This window comes from Gymnodraco acuticeps, unplaced genomic scaffold (genome assembly GCF_902827175.1).
Source record: "Gymnodraco acuticeps unplaced genomic scaffold, fGymAcu1.1, whole genome shotgun sequence".
NCBI lineage: Eukaryota > Metazoa > Chordata > Actinopteri > Perciformes > Bathydraconidae > Gymnodraco > Gymnodraco acuticeps.
In genome coordinates, this window is record NW_022990941.1 from 316,720 (window position 1) to 341,572 (window position 24,853).

The 24,853-nt window shown below is 40.4% G+C and overlaps 1 protein-coding gene across 2 annotated transcripts; it reads left to right on the forward strand.

The window, feature by feature from the left end:
- Nucleotides 1-3,280: 3,280 nt before the first annotated feature.
- On the forward strand, nt 3,281-24,349 carry cables1 (Cdk5 and Abl enzyme substrate 1). 2 transcript variants are annotated; one of them, XM_034234739.1, is made up of 10 exons: nt 3,281-4,004; nt 11,057-11,128; nt 11,253-11,345; nt 12,405-12,482; nt 15,642-15,744; nt 17,002-17,158; nt 17,298-17,401; nt 20,265-20,371; nt 21,144-21,351; nt 22,547-24,349. In XM_034234739.1, exons 1-10 carry the CDS (start codon nt 3,445-3,447, stop codon nt 22,685-22,687), a joined length of 1,623 nt encoding a protein of 540 aa, XP_034090630.1. In that variant the 5' UTR covers nt 3,281-3,444; the 3' UTR covers nt 22,688-24,349. The 2 variants fall into 2 exon arrangements, with proteins under 2 accessions (XP_034090630.1, XP_034090631.1); XM_034234740.1 differs by lacking the exon at nt 12,405-12,482 and having other exon boundaries at nt 3,287-4,004.
- Nucleotides 24,350-24,853: the final 504 nt, after the last annotated feature.

The following is a 24,853-nucleotide window of genomic DNA, read 5'->3' on the forward strand; positions in this document are numbered from 1 at the left end:
TGGGACCATATACAGTCTATGGTTGGGACCATAGGTTGGGACATGTTGCGCTGTCGAGTGCTGACTAATCACGCAGCGTCATTTCTTGACTGGCAGCAAAAACAACCAATCACAGCAGTGCTTCTCTGGCTGGCTCTGTCCAATCACAAACAACACATGTTCTCCCTAAAGCAGTGGTTCCAGGGTCGGCTCTAGAACAAATCGAATGGGGGGGGGCAATCATTTACAAAGGGGGGGCACACACTGCCGTCAACAACCAACACTGCCGTCAACAACCAACACACAAACACCAACGCAACTTCAAAAAACATGCTGTAAAGTATATTGTTTTTCACACACATTGCAGGGGTGTAGTGCTATTGTATAGCGCACCTATGACTTGTGCATACATGCACGGTTGTGGCACGACCACCAAAACAGAAACATATGGACATAGGCCACCATACAAAAAGTGTGTAAATGTATTTAGTATCCTATCCATGTGAACATGTTTTAGGTGGGGGTGGACCTAACGTCCTCTAGGATGGTCTGGGGGCATGCTCCCCCGGGAAGATTATTTTAAAAATATTGAAGTTAAAAGCATCAATCTGGTGCACTTTGAGAGCAAAATGAAGAGATCTATGGATAGTCTACATCTCTCAGCATCCATATGAAACAGAACTGTACACAGATTTACTTTTTCTTTATGGATATTTTACTAATCACTCCCCTTTTAAACTGTATTCTTGTGTTACTGTCCTATAGTATTTCATACCTGTTTTTTATTTATTCTCTTATTCTTTAATAACTATAATGATATGTAAATACTTGTTTACATAAATGGTGACCAAACCGTTTGAGACCCACTGAGATAACCTACACTAAAGTTAACTATCTAAACACTGAGAGAGTCCTTACCTCACTGAGCTGAGGTTATACGATCCTCTCAGTCTGACAGGAGAGGACTCTCCTCCACCTTGGTGTAGAAACAGCTCTTTATAACCGTTAGCATAGCTAGCTAACCAGATCATGCTAACATCAACATTCCACGTTACCCCTTGCGCACTCACAAAATGCGCTCGTGCCACACACACACACACACACACACACACACACAGAGCCGAGCTTGAATGAAACACAGAGACCCAGAAGTATACTGTATATCGTATTATTTTCGATGGCTTTACTGTATAATCAGTGTAACAGATGAACAGATCGCCACCGGGCTTTCATCTAAACACACAGCCACGTAATGATAACAAAACAAAGGTCGGGGGTCATTGGTCAAGCAACACACCAATCAGAGAGCAGCAGTGAGCACAGCTCAGGCTGTGTTTTAAATGTTGTATTCTTTATTTCTGACGTATTTCACACAAAAAACCTTTAGTGGAAACGCTTTCACTTATATGTTTTTTTTTTTTAAACGGCAAAGTGGCAAGGCTTGGCCCGCAAATGACCCCCCATGACGCCGACCCTGAGTGGTTCCCAAACTTTTTCAGTCGGGACCCCCTTGGGTATTGGAAATATTTTCGGGACCCCCCAACCCGGTTCCCATCTATATTGGTAGGATTAATTGTATATTGTTGTCAAAACATTACATTTTCTCTGCTAATAATAAGAAGATACAAAGATCCAACTATCATTTTTATATTTTATTATGGATTACACATGCACAAAAGTGCTTGTAATAGATACTGTGAATTAATTTGGCCTAATTAAAACTGGTTGGCCTTCTTCCCTGAGTAGTAAATTTTTTAATTCAAATTTATTTAAGGAAAATATATTAATTAACTACTATTTCTACTGCAGGTTGCAAACGATCACATCACTTTACCATTCCTATTCCACACTAGCTTATCAATTACTTGTGTGTGCTTGCTTTCCCTTGAAGATCTTCTCAAACCAGGGCTGTTGTTTTGAGACTGCCACTCAGTTCATTCTCAATGTTCAGCTTTGATCTGTATTTCGTTTTGATGGGTAGGCAGCAACAGCAGAAAAAGCCTCACACAAGTAGGATGTTGCAAAAGGCAGCATTAGCCCACAGCTCTCTGACCAATGAGATATTTTCGAGCAGTGTTTGTTTACAATTGAATAATAATAATAATAACAATACATTTGATGTATATAGGTGCACTTTAAAAACAACGTCATCTCAAGGTGCTTCACAAAGCTAAAAGGAGAAAATAAACAAATAAACAAATCTTCCCGCGACCCCCTGCAGTACCTCCGCGACCCACCAGGGGTCGCGCCCCACAGTTTGAAAACCACTGCGGGCCTAAAGCAATACCCTTTCCGTCCAATGTGAAATGCTGTGGTGTTTTCTGAAATGCTGTAGCGTTTTCTGAAACGCTGTAGCGTTTTCTGAAACGCTGTGGCGTTTCTGAAATGCCATGACGTTTTGTGAAATGCTGCGGCATTTTTGTGAAATGCTGTTGTGTTTTGTGAAATGTTGTAGTGTTTTCTGAAATGCTGTAGTGTTTTGTGAAATGCTGTAGTGTTTTCTGAAATGCTGTAGTGTTTTGTGAAATGCTGTAGTGTTTTGTGAAATGCTGTAGTGTTTTGTGAAATGCTGTAGCGTTTTCTGAAATGCTGTAGCATTTTGTGAAATGCTGTGGCGTTTTCTGAAATGCTGCGGCATTTTTGTGAAATGCTGTTGTGTTTTGTGAAATGTTGTAGTGAAATGCTGTGGTGTCTTGCACTTCAGGTTTGGCTGAGGGGTCTCAACGTTCACAGGACGTTGTACGAACCAGTTAAATGCGCCCTTGCATAAGTTATTGTGGTTGTGTCAACCAAAAACCTCTAGATGGCATATTTAATGGGGTTATTGGGGGAAAACAGCACACGCATTGCATGTCAAGCAGAAAGATGGCGCAATTGCTGCAGAGATGCTGACTTGTACGGTTCAGAAAATGATCTATTTTCCCAAAACAAACTGAGCCAGCCAGGCCCTGTTCTGTCAGCACCCAGTGATCAATGTGCAAACCACTGCTCCTTGTTCTGCGGACTGACAAACCAACAAGCAAGTTATTCACCATGCAGCATGCTGTCAAATTTGAAATGAGAAAAGCTTGAAAGTTTATTTTGTACAGTAGGAGGTTTTCCAAATTGATCAAAAACGCGAAAAGTAAGCATGAATATAATGCAGGTCAGACGCCGGTCTTACATACACCGTACTTATGTTTGCGTAATGTTGGCATACCCTGTCAGACGAGCCAGTGGAGCTTTCAGCAGTCAGGAAAAGGTAGAGAAAAAAAACACATGTATTCCTGATCGCCCATTGGTCCAAATCTTTCCTGTGCTGCCACAATACTGCACACACGTGACCTCCCTGTTTTCACCCAGTTAAGCGCATGTACTTAAAAGACAGGCCACTACCATTCACCAACACAAGCACGATTAACACTTTATTAATGTCGGCCTGGTAAAATCGCTCGCTGCGGGGACTCGGACCACAGGGAGCGGACCATGGCGGCTGCCACGAGCAGCAACACATCCACAGCCACGCTGCAGATCAAGCACTCCAGTATCGAGCATACGCGGAAACGCATAGACCCGAGGAGGAGGCAAGCGGCGTTGTCCTTTCTCAGCAACATTTCCCTGGATGGACGACCCGTGCAAGACGATGCAGACAATCAGAACGAGGAGGAGGACTATCTTGACGCTAGGACTAGTCAGAGCCTGGTTTCTCCGGAGCGCACGGCGTACGGGGCTGCGGCTGCTGCGGCGGCTGCCTCCACGGCCGCCGAGGCGCTCGCTTTTGCAAACCAGGCTCTGTTAGCTAACAGCCGGGGTAGTTTCGGGACGGGTCCCGCAGCTGACCCGGTGGGTGCAGACTCGGAGGGTGACGCTTTCCTGCCCTCCACTTTCAGCTCGCCGTTCTCCGCGGTGCCAGTGTCGACTAGAGGGAGGCTGCAGACGTACACTCAGGGAATCCTACCTGCCCCATACTCCAGGCAAAACCCCCAGAACTACAACCTGGAGGGCGGACAGATAGCCAACTCTGCGATAGAGCTGCAGAGATCAAGGTAACCATGTCTGGTGTTTGAGAACATTTAGTACAGGGATGTCAAAGGTGGGAGCTTGTCTGCAGGATCTGCACAGTCAGGCTGTGCATTGATGTCATCATAGCAAGCAAACACAAACCTAACCATGTCACTAAAGGAATCATGATAAATGAATAGGAGCAATCAGTCCCACTCCCCATGCACGATTGTTGAACTCACTTAGTCCTGCAGTGCAGACACATTTCATTTGTTTTCACAATCATGTTGCATAGGTCGATTATTAGCTCCAACAAGATACCACTGATAAACCCAATGGAGTTTTGTGTTTACATCTACAGACTATTCTTGTTTCATATATGTTACATTTTAGTAGATCTTCAGATTAAACACATAATGCACAACTTATTTTGAACTTCCAGTGTAAGTGTTTGTGTTTTGTTTCCACACAACCACATTACTAGGGCCCTGAATCAATGAACTGGGGCAATTGTTTTTCTTTTAGGTTTTGGAAAGATAGTGTTGGTTCTCAGCAACGCAGTCTGCCTGGATACAGTAATACAACGACCAGCTCTTTGTTTATTTACTGCATGCAGGTGTGGATAAAGACAGATATGTGCAGTGTGATCAAAGGTCCAACAGCTGTGGAGCAGTAACCTGGTTTCCCAAGAGAGGGAACTCAGCAGTTTCTTTTTTTCCTATTGCAAACCTGCTCTAAAAGTCCTTAAATTATTATAAGTGAATGTAATTTCAAAAACATATAAAACACCTGCTACCTTCATCTCCTCAGTGTGATGTTGACATCCTGTAATTCTACACCCCTTCATCTCCATAAACAACAAGGGCTTGCTGCTCCATGTGGATTTCTTTTATTTGCCCTGTCCATCTAATTTGTTGTAACACTGTAGGCACATGGAGAGTTTTTGAGGGTCTCACCTCACAGCAGGACAGCTGTCAGTAACTCACTGGTCTCATGGTTCTCTCGCTGTCAGAATATTCAGAGCACCTCTCTTACCCAAATCCTCTCCTTCCTCTGGTGTCGCTGGCAGACTTTCTCAGGAAGATCTTTTTCGTGGTGAAACACTCAACAAGCATTTAGTTCTCCTTCCTGACCTCATGGAAATTGCTCTGCCAAACTAACAGCTTCCGAATGTATTAATTTGTACTTTTTCATACTGAAAGAAGTGCACTAATTAGGTTATATTACACTAACGACACCATTAATCATTTGCAGTTTTTTTCTGAGACCGCAAAAATACCTCCCAATGCACAATCCGTTATATCCATATATCCATTATGTAGCTTCACCACAATTTAGTTGCTGTTTTTGTTTTGTTTTGGATCATCTTCCTCAGCAGATGGTGTTTGCCCAGTTGTCATGGAAATAAATATGTTTGAATTTCCATTTTCCAGAGCTCTTAAAGGACCTCCTGTTAACGTTGGCGTAAAAGTAAAGATCCTCAAGTGCTCAGAACAATAGAAATGTGAAGATCTACAATTCTATGACAGCTGTGCACACTTTATCTGCTGAGAAAGATCATGTGATAAGATAAAATGCTCCAGAACAAATGCTAAATTGACCTTTTTGTGAGATTGCTCTGTCAAGTTCTGTTTTCTAAGGTAAAGAATTAACTTTTGGTTCAAATAGGTATGAATGGTTTCAAATAGCATTATAAATATATTCTAAGCAGAATCACATAAGAACTATCATCCTGTTTTTAATGAAACGTGGTGGACATTGAAGTGCCTTTTCAATTTTGGAGAGGCTCCACATTACAGGACAGACACACAGAATAATATTTATTTACCTTCCTTTTAAGGCTTCTTGGCCTCAGCAGACGTCTGCATTGTCCGAGTGCCTTTAAAGTTTTTAGTTATGTTTTATGTTAAATTGAAAAAGTGTTTTGTGCAACAAAAGAAGCCAAACTTAAAAATGTTAAACGCAAGCAGCTGTGCCTCAATTATGGATTTACTCATAAACCTTTTACATTCTATGCCTATAAAGTTTCAGTACTACAATACTGCATCATTTTCAATATTTTCTGCTACTGACACATTTCAGTTGGTACCAAACTGAGCATTTAGGTTTAACACCTAGCCCTAAGCAAAGTGTTGCATATTGTCTCTACACAGCCATTGTATTGCTCAGTCCGTTAATACATGAATTGGAGGATATACAAACAATGTATTCTAATGTTGCAATGTAAGCAACCTGTTGATGGAACGTGGCCATATTCCACCAGACGAGCGCTCTGCACAGTGCCTGTTTTTTTGTTTTGAGGGCAGCTGGTGGAAATGTGTCCAGAGGTCCCTGGCTGGGAGAGGCAGGATGCCCAGGCTTTCTGAGAAGCAGCCTGGCTCTCCGCTCTGTATTTTCTGTCCTCTACTTCCTCTCCCAGGGGCTTCAGAAACACACTCTCCCCTCAGACGTTTAGCCCTCAGTCCTGCTCCCATTCAGGACGTCGAAGAGCCTTTGATGTGCTGCCAAAATAGACTTTCTGAGGCCAAAAGTGCTTTTGCCCATATCCTCATCAAAATCTAACGCATGCAAATGATGGATGATTTCATATTCAGCTTTCCTTCCACTCCTCAGCCTTCATCCATCATGAATTAACACGCTTAGAGCTGCAGATTTTAAATATAGCATTCTATTACCATCTGGTCTTGTCTGCCTTAGGTGTTAAGCAATTCTCATTTCATTCTTTCCCCCTTAAGACACATCCAGGTCTTCTCATGCCTCTTTTAGTTAACCGTTAGGTAGTGCCGAGATTATTTTTTCATGAGACTCCAGAGACTGTGGCTGGAAAACAAGCAGTGTAACCCATTATAATGGTCCTGTGGAGTTTTGTGCCACTGGGTCACATACTTTTGGTTAGGAGGTTGATTGTTGTTCGCTGAGGTCATGGTTGGCAGGATTATAAAAGAATGCTTAATTTTCTGGTGTGTGCTGTCAACAAATACTCAGACAACCCCTTATGTCTTGACTGAAAAACCCACTTGAAGTGTAACACATGCTTGAGTAACAAGCATATGTTTTCGTCTTGCAGTTTAAAGTAAAACCCCTGAGGAAAGATGTCCATAATATTGCTTGTTTCTCACCCTGTGTTCCCATTTCTTTAACTTCCTTTTAGCCCATGCATTTTTTTCTACTCCTGGTGTGTTTGCAGGTCAGACAGGCTGAACGGCTGTGCTTTTCTTTATCAGAATAATCACATTTCCGTTTGCCCGCCCGGGCAGTATTTGTGTGAAGAAGGCCAGAACATTACATTTAATTCCACTCAGCGACTCTCCGGCAAATGGAAGACTATATCCTGTGGCACGCTGCCAACAGGGCGTACGTGTAAAACTGTTTAATCTCCACATCTAAATAGTCCACTTGAGTTGTATAGCTCATTGCATGGCACTGCTGGGTAGGATTATCAATGGCTTTTTGAAGCACTCTCATTGCAGGAGGATTTCATTGTGTTGGAGTGCATTGATTGCATTTATGAAACATGCTTAAGTTTAATCGCTTGAGGCTTCAATAGCAGGGATTGTTTGAGATGCTATGGTGTGCTTGCTGCTCCTTTGCTACTGATTTATACTGAGGTTTCTTTGAAGCTTCTGACCAGGCCTCGTTAATGTCAAACTGGGTAGAAACAGGCTGTTCTAACCATAGTTTGTAGGAGTTGGATCTGAGGTGAATGAGTGGCCTGGCCAGTGTTATTGTTTCTAGGATTTGTAGAGGCCTGGAAAACATATTTAGCATGAAAAACACATCCCAATGCTGCTGTTGAGCCACAGTGGATGCCTGGATCAAACTCCTCATGGTTCAGCTGTGTCCTCCTGAACTGGAAACATGCCCCTTGGCTAACTGATGAATGATTTTTTTGAAGATCAGTAACAATTCACAAAAAATTGGCTTGGAAAGAAATTACAAAACGTCACACAGAATGGAAACAGATGGCTTCAATAAGAGGTCATTTATTCTTGGGCACACAGTGTAACACTCTTTGCCGAGTTAAATGACAGGTTTGGATTTTTCTGTTTCTGTCAATCTTAATGCAATACTCATGCCTGTATGAAGGTTCAGAGATATTAGCCGCTTTAGTAATTTCTTTAGGATTGACAAGCTGTTAAGTTATCACCGTAAGAGATGGGAGAAATCCAGTGTACATTCCTTCTTTGCTAAGTTGTGTGTGGCTTCAGCAGTCAAAGTTAGAGACATTGAGCACTTTTTCAAAGCACTATGAAAGGCCATAACTAACTTAATTTGTCTAAATCAGACCTCTAATGTCTTATACTGCCAACAGCGTTATTTAAGATGCAGAACAAGAGCTGTAGTTTATGTCCTATTCTCTATTCACACTTAGGAGTGATCGCTTTAAGGCTTGTATGGAAGGTATGAACAAAAGGAATGATTACAGGTTACAAAACTATTTTTTGAGTAAGTGTATGAGTAAGATATTAAAAGTATCATGTTTCACCCCAAGGTTTTGGTTTTAAACATATCAATATACAGAAACATGACATAACTATTTTCCTATGACTTGAATTATTCCAGAAGTTTCAGGGTTGAAGTGTCACGCCGTCACGAGGAACCTAGAAGTCAAGTCCTCTTATGGCGCATTTCCACTACAGCGCGGCGCCCGGCCCGTTTTTGGTTGCGTTTCCACTTGGCGTAGTTCCGGCTAGCGGGTACTATTTCACAGTTTTTCTGACCCCATTAAATTGAGGTTCTTTCCGGGCCAACAACCAGGCTGAGTCGGGCTGAGTATGCTAAACTAGAGAGAGAATTGCTGGCAAGGGGGCTACAACTACAACAAGATGAACATATTTGACCGTGATTTAATTGTAATACACGTTTCAAAATGATGCAGAAGTAACAACATACTGATACCGGTTAGTAAAAACCATGAATTAATGCTTTGACAAGTCTGCAGACAGACGGCGGGCGAAAAACCCTTTTAAAATGCGTGTTTTCTAAATGGAGATCTGCTAAGCTAACGTTGTATATGCTCCGACCGTCCACACTCACAACAACGGCCTATACAGACATAAATAAACCAGCGACTGTATTCACCATGACACAGACAGTCTGTGGTTTGTACTTGTTTAACTTTTGTCTAGTTTCTGAACAGATATGAGGAGCTGTGAGCTTGAGTGCTAACAGCTAACAGCTGATGTTGTTTTTCTGTGGTTCTCATTGAAGATGACGTCACGGCTCCGCCTACACTGTGTTACTATAGTTACTGCCCCAGCTACTAAACTGTAATGGAAACGCAGCATAAAGTGAGCCAGTCCTAACGAGGCCTAGCCATGCCGAGCGAGGCCGAGCGAGGCCCTGTAGTGGAAATGCGCCATTAGACTATCTGTGTCGTCAGATCTTTATCCAGCCAAGCTATCTGCTCCATCAGAAGGGAGATCTAAGACCATAAATCACATGAAAGCACTTATCTGACTTTTAAGCAAAGGTCACAACCCCTTCATTATATTCAAGTGGACTGTCCATGCCTTTTATCAGAGCTTAATGTTCCCCCTTCCAGTTTATGATTATAGGGGTCATAATATACAGTGCAGAAGGTTAGCCAGTATAATGGCTCCCGGCTACTCGTCTGCTCGGTGTGTTTCGTCATGTAAACACTTATCTCAGCCCCTCTCCTCCAGCATACACTGTTCACTTAGCTTGTGTTGGTTTAAACCCTGGGAGATCCTCAAGGCTGGAGTCATCTTTTGTTAATCTGTCCTCATGATCTGTTGTTTATTAACCAGCCACTCTGCTTAACACTCCGCTGTCTTTCTCCTCCTTTGGCTGAGATGCTGTTTAAAGAGGAAGGGAAGGGTCATCAGCTTCTGTTATCGTTCATGGCCATAGCATTACACCACTTGTAAATTATGAAAAGGATTGCACACACCAAGATGATCTCCAGTATGCAATGCATGTTGTGAACAGACATATGTTTAGACTCTTACTTGGCTTTTCCAACCCTGCTGCAAATGTATTTATTATTGACAGATCTCCCGTTGGGAAGATGTCACGATTTAGTTATTTGACCACTAATTTGTTAATTTCTATTGCCTTTAAATGTGGCCACTTTGTAAGCTGATTAATGGGTTGGATTATGTTGTTATTCTGGGGCTGAATATAGAATTACAACCTAATTTTGGGACAGCTCAGGCATACTTAGCTGTCACATGTGGGTTTGTTTTTGGCAGCAGATCATATAAAAGTGTTTCTGCAAAATAAGCCTGTTGAGTCATGAAACTAGTGTGAAATAAAGGCCATGTGTGACAACATGTGTTACACAAAGTGCTGGCCGAGCCTTATCCTCTTAGCAGCTCTGACACTGGAAAAACCTCTGTGATGAACGTAAGATTGAGGAGTGATGATTGACCACACAGGCACACAGTGCTGTCGATGGATGGTCCCAACTAAACCGTCCAAGACTGGCTTTTGTAAAATAATAACAGAACAGACGGAGGCATATCATAATTGAACTACTTTGTTTGACCTTTTGCTCAAAGGCCCTCAGTGACCACACATATTTAGTTTTCCATGTCCTTGTGAAGAACCTCAACAATGATTGAATGCTAACCGAAATGTGGCTGTAACCTTTTAACTCACAAAGTGCATCATATCACATTTTCACTAGTTGTGTAATGTGCTGGACGATGGCTTTTTTCACTTTCCATTGCTTTACACAAAAAGGTAAAAAGGAGATTTGGGTTTAAGCTCCCTAGAGTGTTTGTGTCTGCTAATACCCTGTTTTATTCTAAAAGCTAGGCTGAATTTATTGTGTAAGAAAAATTGAATTGATTTTCGAGATCTATTCTTGCATTTTTTGTTATTGCTTTGCTGTGGAAAATAATTTGATTAAGTGTTGTGCCTTCTAATGCAATTGCTTTCCAATGGGCCAAGTGTCCATTTGCCTGTCAAAAAAGATCACAATAAGGTTTTATCAACATTATCTTTGCCAAATGTATTTTTTTCTAAAAGCTGTTTTTTTGCATTAGAACAATTGGTCCAGTGTTTGGTGTGATGATGTTTCTTCATATCCCCCTGACTTTAAACCTTCCCTTTGTCTGTCTGTTTCCAGACGAAGACTCATCTCTCAACGCTCTTCGCTTGAAACGCTAGAGGACATTGAGGAGAACGCTCCTCTTCGCAGGTAATACACTGCACAGAAATACCATTACCTTGTCCACTGCTGCTCACTGTAATATATCCCAGTCACTGGCACAGTGTCTCTGTGTTTTGAGGTCCTGATGTTTTGTGTTTGTTTAACATTTTAGATGCCGGACCCTATCGGGTTCACCCCGACCAAAGAGCTTTAAGAAGATCCACTTCATAAAGAACATGAGGCAACATGATATGCGCAATGGAAGGTATGAAGGCAAACAACGCTATCCGTTTAGTCAATACAAGTCCTCAGTGGATAATGGCAGGCTGCCCCAGTCAATGAACTGCAGTTTGGATGTTTCTCACATTACAGCCACATCGTAGGCAAGCAGGCCATCTCCATTCACTTCATGTCATTCTGACTCATAAATAAAAGGCAGTCGATTGAGGAACCTGTCCATTCACACAGTATATTCAGATTTTAAACTTCATTTATTCACTGTTAAGATTGTGAAATCACAAGATAAATCACATATCATTGTGTCACAGCAGGTTACATTAGCTTGCAGCACATCTCTGAATCTAAATTAAATGGCATAGGTGTGTTACTGGGTTTGCTTATAGTAACCCAAGGACAAATTGTTGTTTAATCAAGGTCAGGAGACACGGAAAGTGTTTACAGCTGTGGTCAATGTCATCATTGTCACATTCTTTGGATTTTAAATCTAATTCGGTTAGCTTTTTTTCCAGGGTGTTTTGTGAGTGTAGTTCTAGCGCGTTGTTGTTTTTTTGTAGTGTAGATAGTTTTAACAACAGTATCTCTTGTTTAGAAAACAGTGTATATTTCTAAGTTCCTCCCGTTTCAATGATCGGATGTAGAGTAATTTTGTGCAGTATTTTCCAAACTTTTAAGAAGAACTTATTCGTTTATTAACTGAGATATAGAACACGCATGTTATTTATATCCAGTTGTAAGATTCATATAGTGTCTGTGAGTTGCAGATATTAAAACAAATAATTTACATTATCTTACTTGAAATTATCTGTCTCGACTTTATAAATGTTTCCACTAGTAGAACACAGTTTAATATAAAGATAGCATATGCTAACTAAAGGTATCTTACACAAAAATGCATCATGATTGCCTCAACCACTGACTACATGCTACATGTCCCACATTTCTACAAACCAACACACACTCACTCTGAAGTTTGCAGCTCTTTCTCTTCATTCTAATTTTTACTGCACACTCGCTCCAACTTTAATCTGTGGATCTTGTCAGATAGATATTGATCAGCTTTTTTTTAACATTTTTGTTTTTATAGGATAGTCCTAATCAGTGGCAGAAGATCCTTCTATAGTGTTTTTTCTGTCCTGCCATATCGAGATTGTAGCCAAGCAGGGTATGTATCCTACAGCATGCCGAACTTTGTAACCTCCTCCGGCCTGTGCCGCCTCTTTCCCTTTTTTTTTTCTCCCATCGCTTTTTCTGTGGATGTACTCTCCTCTGAATGGTGCATACATGGCTAAGGGTTGGTTTTGGTGGATGCATTTTGCCATTAATGTCTGATAAATAAATAAACAGTGGGCTGAAATGGGCTTCAAAGGCGTAATTTCCTTTATATCTAGACTATGTTGTTGCCCTGTGCTTAATGCTTGTATTGCTTTTTCCCATAATGGCTCTGGTGGCGTTAAGCCATTCTTCCCTTTTTGTTCAATCAACCCATTTTTGTCTGTTAAAACAGCTGCTGGCTTTGCTCTTTAGACTCACCTTTTGCAGGTTACTGTTCTTCTTATATTTAGAAACTATAGCTCTTAAACGTTTTTCATGTGTTCGTTGGTCTTATTACCGTTTGGCTGGCAGATGCAGTTGCTGCTGCCAGCGCTGCTTGATTTTTAATTAACACATTTTGCCTTGTTTAAGAGTTTACATTTATTAGTGCTGACCCAGAAAACGTATACGCTTAACTGTAGGTGTTTTATGGCTGGCTTGCATGGGGATAGCTCTGGTATGACCTTGGCTCCTAGACCTCCAGTTCACATGAAACGGTGTGTTTGGGAGGAAGTGAAAGTGACATCGGAGATATAAACACCAGTGAAAACAATGCACAGAAAGGAAAGCTCCACACCGGTGCTAAGTGAAGAGCACAGAAAGCTCTATCTACCTAAAGCCAGCCAATCAGTGCCAGGTCGGGGGTTAATTAACCTCCAGGGCTATCAAATATACACATCTGGCTGCTCATTGCTGTTAATCGACAGTTAACAGTTAGGCTTTTGCTGCCTCAGTTAAAGTGTTGTAACTGCAAAACAACATTTTATGAGACGACTGGGCCCAAAATTGCTGATCGCATGTAGTTGTTTCCTTCTGTCTCTCTGTCTTTAACTTCTGCCTCATGTACAACATTGCCAATTTTGCAGTTCAGCCCTACTTTTGGGGATGTAACATGGAGACAATTATCCTACAGTTCCAACATTAAATAATTGAATACAGAGGAATGACATTTCGGGAAACCCTCATTTGCTTTCTTGCCAAAGGTTAGATGAAAAGATTAACATTCCTGTATCTGTCTGTTAAATATGAGACTACTGCCAGGATATGGCTTGCTGAGTTTAACATGCATACTGGAAGCAGGGGGCAATAACTAGCTTAGCTTTGGTTTTGTTTGAGGAAGTAAATGGGGGATTATTATGGACGGTCGAAGTGACTTCTTTCACAATGATTAAGTTAAGTTACTGCTCTTAACAAAAAAAGCCAGGCTAGCTGTTTTCCCCCTGTTTTAAGTCTTAATGCTGAAATATGCTAACAGATATTAGCATCTAACATGCTATGGCTATGAGATTTGTGAGTATTCATCTTTTAATCCAATTGTCAGTAAGAAAGCAAATAGGTATGCTTTTCCAAGATCTCAAACTATTCCATTAAAGAAATAAAAACATGAAATGTAGCAGACTAAGACTGGTTGATTGGTCGTCTGTTTATGGGGCGTTACTGTCTCCTGACACCCATAAGGTTCTGGATTCAAACCCCACTAGAGTCCAAAGTGGCTTTTCTGACTCTGCATGTTCCCCCAGTGCTGGCATGGGCTTCCTCATATCAGTTTCTGACCCTAAAATACATGCATGTTAGGTAATGCTCCTGGCATTGAATTGTAGAAAAGTTGGCTTACTGGGTAAAAAGTTAGATGGGTCAAAGGCAGAGGACTAAATTCCTCACAGGGATTAATAAAATATAACCTACTGATGCTCATTTAAAGTAGTGTTATGTGTGAAACTTGGACTGCCGTGGAATATTATTACAAGCCAATTTTAAACTGTTTATTTGAGTTGTAAAGCATTCAGTAGTAAAGTGGCCAGCAAGGGTCAAGATACTTTCAGTATTGTTAATATTAATGCTTAATTAGCTTTATCCTAGATTTAGAATAATTTTGTAGGGCATTATGAACAATTTGCATATATTATAACACTACTAACATTCAGGTATTTGCCAGTGATTCCTATCCATGAATGTCGGCTTTTCTTGTAATTTCCTTTTAATTTCTTCTTACTTTCAGCAGACTAAAGCACAAACAAATTATTTTCTGGATCGCCTCTTAGAAAAGCTCTTCTCCTAGAAAGCTTTCTGTCTCGTATGTTTCCCCCTTTTTATTTAATCTCCACTCTTCTGTCGGACGTCTGCTGCCTGGGGATCTTTGTGTCTATGATGCATCTGTCAACATTGTGTCCTGACGTGCATGTCTGCCAAATAACACTGTTTTCATTTATAACAGATTTGCTCCGCATGTCATCAAAACACTGGGGGAGTCATGTGAAGTCCCTCTCTGTCATTTCTTCTATTTATCTGGGCACACAATTTTAACCGACAGCATGACTGAGCTAGGGAAGATAAGGGAGGAGTAGAAAAACAAGACTGTTACGATTTAATATCTGCTGTCTGCTCACATTTTGAAATGTCATGTAAGAATATTAGGTTATAAAAAGGCTTAAGTTAATATTACAGAAATGCAAGGTAATATTTGTCCGCACTTGTCTTTTCGCTTTGACGTGAAAGCAAGTCCAAGAGACTTTTTTGGCCCATATAGTTTGAAAACAATTTAAGTGATCATCAAGTGAAGTTATAACATAGCATGTTAAATCATGTCGATAACCAATGTCTACTTTAATTAGTATATTTTACTATTATTTCCCCATGGTTTTAATTTTGCAAGTTCACCCCAGTCTCAGCAGCAGACATTAAATGCAAATAAATATTCAGCTCATATAAAATGTGTGCAGTTGTGGGCTCTCCACTGTTTGCTCCACTGACACACTTTATTCTCCAGCAGCTTTCTACTCCAGCAGAGCCTTTGACCTCCTGCAGAGTTCTTACAGCAGTACTGCATATTAAGCATTAATGAGGCAGCAGCTGACTCTGAAGACATTGGCCTGCTAGAAACAGGTACAGATGTGGAGGTAGGCTAGAACAGGCATCAGTAAGAAGGTTAAGGAAAGTGGAGAAAGAGAGTTAAACGAAGCTGTGAGGTTTATTTGTTCAGTGAAAGATCTAAAGGTCTTGTGCTCATTAGGGATGTGAAGCTGGAAGGAGGAGGGCGTCAGCGGCACCCATCAGGAGGCACCAAGGAGATGCTGATCGGACTGGAGGGAGTGGAGCTAGGAGCCGATGGAAAGGTGAGCTGAAATATGCTAAACTTACTGTAACCATTTAGGAAAATCTGATTCACACCGTAAAAAAACATATTTTTAAGGTGTTTAATGTTCTACTGCAAGTACAATTGCATTTAATTCAGAGTATAATTAGTAGCATCAGTTTTGATGTACTCACATTCAGTTTTTTAGATAAAAACAAAGTTAAACTGAGCCAGCACTGAGAGGTGATGGAAAAGCTAAATAGCTTTTTAGCTCCTTTATGGAAAACACATGATCATTAATCACTACATGTTATTAAAAGGAGAATATTGTGCACATCCACATAAGGAATACAAACATCAAAAAGGGCCAATTATAAATATAGCCTAGAATGATACTAGGCAATGTATTCAGCTACATTATTTGCATTTTTAATACACAGCTGTTTGTTTCAAGTATTGCCTTTCAAACCAAGAATATTTATTTGTGATTCATATTAAAAGGACCTCAACACAGTTCTTAGCATTCTTGAACTAGGCTTTTTTTCAAGCAGCATTTGGACATTTCTTAGCCTGAATCCCCTAGTGCACATGTGTCAAACTCAAGGCCCGGGGGCCAAATCAGGCCCTTGGTAGATTTAATTTCGGCCCGTAGGATAATTTCTAATGACTGTTAGATCTGGCCCGCCGGTATATTGCACGCACACCTTCACTCAATGCTGAGGATTTCCTCCGCTCAGAGCCTGACCCCGAACATTGATGAACTTGCACTCAAGATGAGAGTAAACTAGCATCACAGAGCAGCAAACTGAGTTTCAATGGATGTTTCCTTCTGCACTTTGTTTCTTGCGACAACAGGACATGTTTGGTTTTTTCTTTGAGGGAAATATTTTTTTTGAAGCTGTTGGAAAAATGCAATCATAAGAAATGACTCCGGAAAAGCTGCAGATAGAGCCATAAGAAATGAATGCAACTGATTATTTAATGTTTAATGTTGTTTTTATAGGCAATAATTTAAGCTTAGTTAGTTCCAGGTTTAATATGTGCAATAAGTTCATTCAATAAACATTGAACCCTCGACTAGTACCGATTTTTTAAATTTTGGCCCACTGTGTATTTGAGTTTGACACCCCTGCCCTAGTGTGTTCCAGTCCAGCCAACCTTTAATATTATTTTTACAACCTGTGCTTCTCCTGCTTTGACAAAATGCTGCTGTGAAAAACACCTCAGATTAAAAGAGGACAATAAGGGCATATAATGTTTAGGCCTTTGGAAATAATAACTTCCCCTGTGTCTGCAGACTGTGTCCTACACCCAGTTCCTGTATCCCACTAATGCGCTGGGTGGTCGTAGAAACACCATCGACTCCACCTCGTCCTTCTCTGCGTCTCGTAACGCCAGCCATAGAAGCCTCAGTTTGGGCCGAGCCAACAGCAACCAGAGCAGCGTAGACACAGGTCAGTCCATCAAGTACTCGACTCATCCATTATGAATGTGGCGTATGACTCACACTCTATTGTTTTTTTCTCCATTATCCAGTGTTTATTTGACTGACATCTGCCTCTACCTTTGTTGTTGTGTTTGTGCCTGTATCAGGGAATGATTTGGGGGAATTTCGTGAGTACGATCCCAACCTGCTAGATGACCCGCAGTGGCCTTGTGGAAAACATAAGAGGGTCCTCATCTTCCCCTCATACATGGTGAGAAAACACTCTTCACTGTGTCTAAGAACACATTACCACCACCAGGAACAACAAATACTACAGCAAAGTTTCCTCTTGAGACCAGAATGGAAAGGTTATTTTTGTTCAGGACATAATTCCCTGTAATAGACCCACCTCTGTTTTTGGTGAAATGTCCCGGGACACCCCAAAGTTAATGTTTTTTTTCAATGGTTATTTGTGTCCTTAAGGACAGTTTGTGCTCAGTTTTCCCACCACTAACAGGAAAGATAACACACCGGAAATATGTGTCTGCCTCAACAGTTTCTCAAAAAAACTCAATTATATCAGCTGTTTTTGAGAAGAAGCCAGGAGAACGTTTCAGTTTTAATCAGCAAGGTCACTGGGCCAAACTCTCTCCCACCTCCAGGGTCCTGAATGAATGGAAATGCTTTATCCTCTACTATAGTGAGCAGCAGATATTAAGTAGCCACCGGAGCAACAGTGAGTGTAGCGATTGTATCTGAGCCCTAATCACTCTCGCTCTTTTCCGGAAAAGAACGGATGTTTTATTGTGGATGGGAAACAGGGAAAAAAACCTGACTAGACTCCCACCTCATTCTTTCCTCGGCTCTGTTTTTGTTACGCAGACTGGCAGAGTACACAACAGGGACTGACACAGTTGAAATGTTAAGTCAAGGCCAGGCTATGTGTTTTTTTCTTCTCCTTTTCCTCCAACTACAAAACCAAGCGTCTCAAACAATGGCTTTTGTGTTTACTAAAGGAACCGAACCATTACATCAGTATTCTGCTGGTTGAGCACAGGCTACTTAAAGAGCACGACTCTCTAACTGCACTTTCAAACTATGCATAACAATAGTTTTTAGGCTCTGTGTTCAATTCAGGAAATGTGTATCACCTGGAATATTATTAGAAAGCAAGGAAAGCCTCACTTAAGTCATTTGAAATGTGTTTAAAACATTGTTGTCGCTTTGTAATATGTGTAGTGTAAAAGTATCCTCAGGGTAAAAACATGGAATAATTATATGTGTTGACATAAGTGTAAAACATGGTCATAGTGGACTATTTCTGTCACGCAAAGTCAGTGTTTAGCTTTGCTTCATTTCTCGCGGCTTCAAACATCGATCGGCATTTGTTCTCCATCACGGTTCATGATCAGTAGCGTGGTGTTCAGGGTGGATTCTTCACACTTCATATGGTGCCTACAGTGTCATCGTTATGTTATTAGCACCTTTGTATATGTGACAAGGAAAGCAAGCAATGTCTTACATTTTTTTAAGCTGGTACCAAAACAGTTTACTTCTAGTCATTTTAGCTTTACAACAAGATAATGTATTCAGTCTGGAAACTCAGTGACATTGCTACAGCAAAGTTTGGCTATTAAAGAAACACTTACCGAACAATCCAATATTTAGTTTTTAAACTTGAGTTTTAAAGATGATATAAATCTACAAAACATAAGTGCAATACAGTTAAATGTTATTGCAGTAATACTTGTGATGGCATGTGAAAAAATGGCTTTCAGTATGCATGTATGTGTGAGGGTAAGTAAATAAATAAATAAATAAAACAAGCCAAATGAAGTGGTTTAGATAATGTTCCTAGATCTTAGGAATGAAATTGGTGATTGTTGTTATTACCAAGAGGATTGATGGCCTAGTTGACAGAAATAAGACCCATGTCATAATCAATCAGCATTATCCTGCACATCTAGCAGTTAGGCTTCTTGCTTTTTTCCCCCTCTAGAACATCTTTAATTTAAGTTGCAGATAAACTCTCAGCCCCTCATTTTACTGTCTTAAGGGGATCATTTGGATGTTACAAACTATCTCTACCAGCGAATCCAGTGTTCTTTCGATGTAAAATTACCATTTCAATGTAGTCTGGTGGCTATGAAAAGAGTGCATATATAATTCAGTGTCTAAAAGAGTTGTCTCAAAGGTAAAGTGGTGAAACAATTCTAAATAAAGCGTACACTTCAAGTGATTGATTTGTTTAGGTTGTCTTTTTTAGCCAAAATAAGTTTTCTGATACGCTCACTGTGGCCCTACCACCCGCTATCTACTGTAGGGAATATACTGTAGTACTGTACCACTTAAGATCCACTTAAAATATCCAAACTACTCCTTTAAATGTGACTCACCCTCCTTCTACTCATGTTATAACATGCACCAAAGCTTGTTTATTGGAAATCTGATGAAGGCATGGAAAGCTTTGGTCAGCAATCAAGCATGTCTTGTGCCCACAGGAAGAGGCAGGCGATAATCTGTGTTATTCTTATCCTCTGCAAATCCTTTGAAAAGATCCAAACCAACAATATATTTCAGCCAATCTCAATATTCTTCAACGCTTCACTGTGTGCGTCATTCAGTTTGACGCACATAAAGCTCTGTTATTTGCTTAAACACCGAGACACTGAAGTAAATTATTATTTAGCTGAGGACTGTTTTCAACGGCGGATTGATACATATTTGGTGTGCTAATGAGTGTTTACAGCAGCATGATACCGCATGTAGTATTTACGGTAAATCCACCACAGTGCCCATGTTCATTGTAGTGAAGGATTATGTCACCCACGGCAACAGTGTGGTTTATTGGTGTGTTTGGACAACAATGGCGCTCTATGTCACAGAAGAAGACGTGATACATCAGGCTTTGGATTCACACAGTGGGATGTGTGTTAGTGGGATCGGTTCGTTGTTGGCTCTGGTCTTTTCACTGGATTTGTGAAGAAAGATATAGAGTATCAGCAGACGTATCTTTAAAGTGACACGGGTAACACCAGCTCTTATTGTGGAATCCAACACTAGTGTGTGAGGATCCAGTCACTCAGTGCTGAACGCGTGGTCATCGTGACACCACCTCTGGTTTTTCTTTTCAGACTACGGTCATTGAATACGTCAAACCCTCTGACCTCAAGAAGGACATGAACGAAACCTTCAAGGAGAAGTTCCCCCACATAAGGCTTACCCTCAGCAAGATTAGGAGGTAAAAACCTACAGAAATGCATAACATGTGTCATATTAAGTGTTTAACTCTACAATGCCCTGTTATTTTTCCTTTCCTTTTATATTTATTTTTTATTTATTTGTTTATTCCACACATGGCAGTTGTGGCGGCTCAATTTCCAGTTCAGTTTGAGTCGCCGAGAGGCTAAGCTTGGCTATAAACTGTGACGCGTTTTCGAAGAGAAAGTCCTTACTGAAGCAAGTTAGTTTTAGGATATTTAATAAACAAAATCAAAACACAGTAACTATGGACAAAACGGTCAACAGTAAAAAGGACAGCACAAGCTCACCCTCTGTCATCCGCACTCGACATGAAACAGGTGACTTATATAGACAAACCACAGCCATGTGACAATTACTGGAAGTGCTCAACAAACAAATAAAAGTGACGTAAACAAATAATAATAATACAAATAATGAATTTGGGCTAAGTAGCATTATGGCACCTACAGCAAAAACATGTACACTTATACTGTTTTTTAAACATTATTTATAGTGCATGGTGGAAAGGAGCAGGGAGAAAAACATCTTATTTTACCTGCCCCTTCTTTAAAAAAAAAAGAAAGAAATAACCATAAAAAAGTTAAATAAAAGCAATATTCTTTCAGTCACAGTTGCTTACAAATACTGAAACATAAAACCAGAACACAATCAAAAGTCAACTTCACACTGTCTAATTACGCTTTCTGTATCAACTTATTGATTGGCTTCTCTTTTTTTCTCCATCTCCACCTTTTATCTCCTCCCTGCAGCTTGAAAAGGGAGATAAAAAAGTTGGCCCAGGATGAATGTGGTTATGAGGAACCAACGGTGGCCATGGCTTTTGTCTACTTTGAGAAACTGGTGCTTCACGGCAAACTGAACAAGCAGAATCGTAAACTGTGTGCTGGAGCTTGTGTCCTACTGGCGGCCAAGATTGGCGGCGATCTCAAGAAACACGAGGTCAAGCACCTGATAGACGTAAGTTCCTTTGCTAACTCATCATTTTTTTAATTTTCAATTTTTCCTTATGTTGCACCAGGTTTAATATTCACATCACTCAAATTCTCATTTTCAAAATCACAGGTCAAAAAGGGTGAAAATTGTCTGCAGTGGAAATTGATTTTTCCACTGGTGGCAGACGTTTCAACAGCTGATTAATCAAAAACATGGACTAGATACCACAAGGGATATGTGAAGGTTACCGGAGACTGACTTTTTAATTGTCAGGTTTCAACACTCAAATATAAGACTGAAGAAATTGCTTCCAGATCACAAAAAACTGTTATAGAGGTCACATGGTTTTTTATTTGTTGATAGGACAAGTAGATGGGACAAAGTTAAGCCATAATGCATTAAAATGATGAGAACAAATTGACAGTCAGGCGAAAATAAGTATTGCAGTCTCAGTCAGAAATAAGAGGATTAAGTGTTGACATAACCTTTTAATACCATCAAAGCTGACCTTCAGAGTTTGGTCATGTTTTTACGTAAACGCTTGTTCTGATGTTGCTAATAGGGTGTCTTTCAAATCCCATAATTGGAGGGCTGCCTTTTTTGTCTCGAGACTCGCTGGATCTGAAACCTTTGTTCTGTTATTGCTCTACCGTCATCCTCTCTAAAAAGATCCCTATCCCTATCTTTAACGGAGAATCTACTCAGAAATGTAGCTGAACCAATCAGTGAACCAGAATCCACAGCAGGCCTGCATCTAAGAAAAAACAGAAGTGTCTCTAATCTTAAAAAAGTTAAAACTGAAATTCCCTTTAGGCTACCTCTAGTTTAAATCACAGTTTTTCTCAAGTCTCAGGGAGCACCTGAGCTAACCTTGAAACACGGAGTTATTTTGAATCTAGAAAGCTCCTTTCATAACATCAAAAGACATGAAAAATAGTGTTTTCCCCACAGGCTGAGTAGTACTTCTTATGAATTGTAAACAGTGTTTCATCTGTAAAATCCCTTATTTGGAAGAAAGCTTTTATAGTGGCAGATGTGTTCCCCTTTAAGTCAGTGCTTTACAATGGCCAACACAACCAGCTTATATTGTCTATTTATTTAAACTGTAGTCTGAAACTGTAGTCAACTGTAGTCATGGAATGCTGTGGGTGTAGTATATAGACGCTATTAGAAATGCAGCATTGTATATCTATTATTTAACTCTCTTTTTCTCTGGCAGAAACTGGAAGAGAGGTTCAGAGTGAACCGCAGAGAGCTGATAGCCTTCGAGTTCCCGGTGCTGGTGGCGTTGGAGTTCAACCTGCAGCTGCCAGAAAACGAGATCATGCCTCACTACAGACGCCTGCTGCAGACCTCCTAGCATTAGTGAACCATCAGGAGGACGCCCAGCTCCTTCTGATCCTCTGCTTCCCACGGTATCCATCCCCCATCCTCCATCCTCTCTCTTTGCCACGTCTAACGGCTCCGAGGTTCAGCCGGCTGTCACTCACCTGCAGCCGACAACTCTCCTCCCTCTCAGGAGATCTGAAATCAGCCAAAGGGACACATTTTCTAAAACGTTCCTCCCTTGTTTGACTTTATTCATCTTCACCACACAGACTTCTGACAGAAATGGTTCAACCGTCTGCAAACAGGTTGTTTGCATGTTTTAACGTCTTCATATTCACTTAGTATATTTCAAAGCTCTCTTGTTGATTAAGAGAGCCTTTTTTGTTTGAATCTGATGGGGACATTTTTGACAGTTAAAGCAACCAATGATTGTAACATTTGATCATCTCTTTTCATTAATCTTCTCCATGTAAACTCCGGTATGATTGGTTGCCTCTTGACTTGCATAAAATCTAAACAAAAGCCTTTTTAAGCGGCTGGTTTTGGCTGGACTTCCTCCGAGTGACTCGTGTTTTTCGCAAGTAATCATCATCATCAAGTGCACTTTTTTAATATTGCGAGACATAGAGGGAAGAGAGACAGTTTTAATGAGCTTGAACTAACCCTGGAAAATAAGCTGTGTTCATAAACACCACTCACAAGTCATTTGAAATAATGTTTTGGATTATTTATCTCTTATGGATTGTTCACCATTTTCTATCTGCACGAAAAGTATTGATTGTTTGCATACAGGTCCTTGCAGACAAGATGGGACTTCCTATTTTCACTGAAGTATTCCATTGATTTTCTACCATTCCTTTCATTTTCTACCATTCCTTTCATTTTCTACCATTCCATTCATTTTATATCAAATTGGACTTAATGAGACAAGACCCACTTTTATCAGTGTTGAGTTTCCTGTGCTCTATGTTAGAGTATATTGCTAGCACATTTACAGTGCTATAACGGGGTCAGGAAGGCAGGTTTGAAGAGGTGTTCATGAGTGCAAAAATGCCATTAAACAGTGATCAGGATTAGCAGCAGATTGGCCACATGGTGCTCTGGTATTGAGAGTAAATTACTTTACCTGGACTGAAACCCTGTGCAAGTAATCCTCCGTCCTGCTGAAGTGTACTTCAGGCTTCAAGGACACTTTATTTGTCCTGATTCCTGATCTCTGAGGCGGAGGGAAATCTTAATAAGATCCTGACTGGAATCAATGAGGGATCCAACATTTTCATATCACTCGAATCAGAGTTTGTTGATTTGGAAATAACGTTTTAGAAACAACAAATAATCTAACTAATTATAGTATAGTTACATTCATTCGGCATGTATCTCAAGTTGATTTCAGCTTCTTTATATTACCTTAAAATTGTTTAACAAAATACCACAGAGTATTGAGGAAAAAGGTATTTCATGCTGCGCCAAGTATTGACGATATGAGTTAAAATGATCACAATATCAAAACAAATTGTAATGAGAAAAGCATGGTGATTAAAGGTAAACAAATGCTGAGCTTATTTCTGTTTGCAAGCCCAAAGAGTTCGCTATGAGATGCACACTGAAGACTCTGTGAGGAAAGACTGGTGGGCAACTCTTATTTCCTGTGTATGTTTGTAAATAAATTGCTTTGCTTGTTCAATCAAAAAAAGACTCTGGCATGTTTTTACTTGAACAGAAATTGCACTTTTTGCGTCATTGCCCCCTCCCCAGGTCTAGTTCCTTTAACTCTTTATACAGCCCCTTAAATTCACCGTTAAAGCCTGTGGAAACCCTACTTTGAATCTTGTTTCTCTTTAATGGTAAAAAGCATGTTTTGCTGCATTATTAAAAATGTGGTTTGTTGTACCTGTGACCACCCCCAACATGTCAGAGGTCCTGGAGTTCACCTGTGGGTGTGGTTTTGTTTCTTCGAGGTCGTTGTGACATAAGTCTTGCAATTGTCATCCGATTTTGAATATAATGTTTCTAAACTCTGATTGGTGCAACCAATATGTGATGTAATACTTTACAGTCAAGGCCCGCCCACTTCACTTCTTTGAAAAGATCCTCAGCCAAAATCCTAGATATAGAAAATTCTCGTGAAGTAACACTTTTTTGGCAGAGAAGTTATTGTTGTGAAACCAACACCCATAGAAAGGGCCTGATTGAGAAA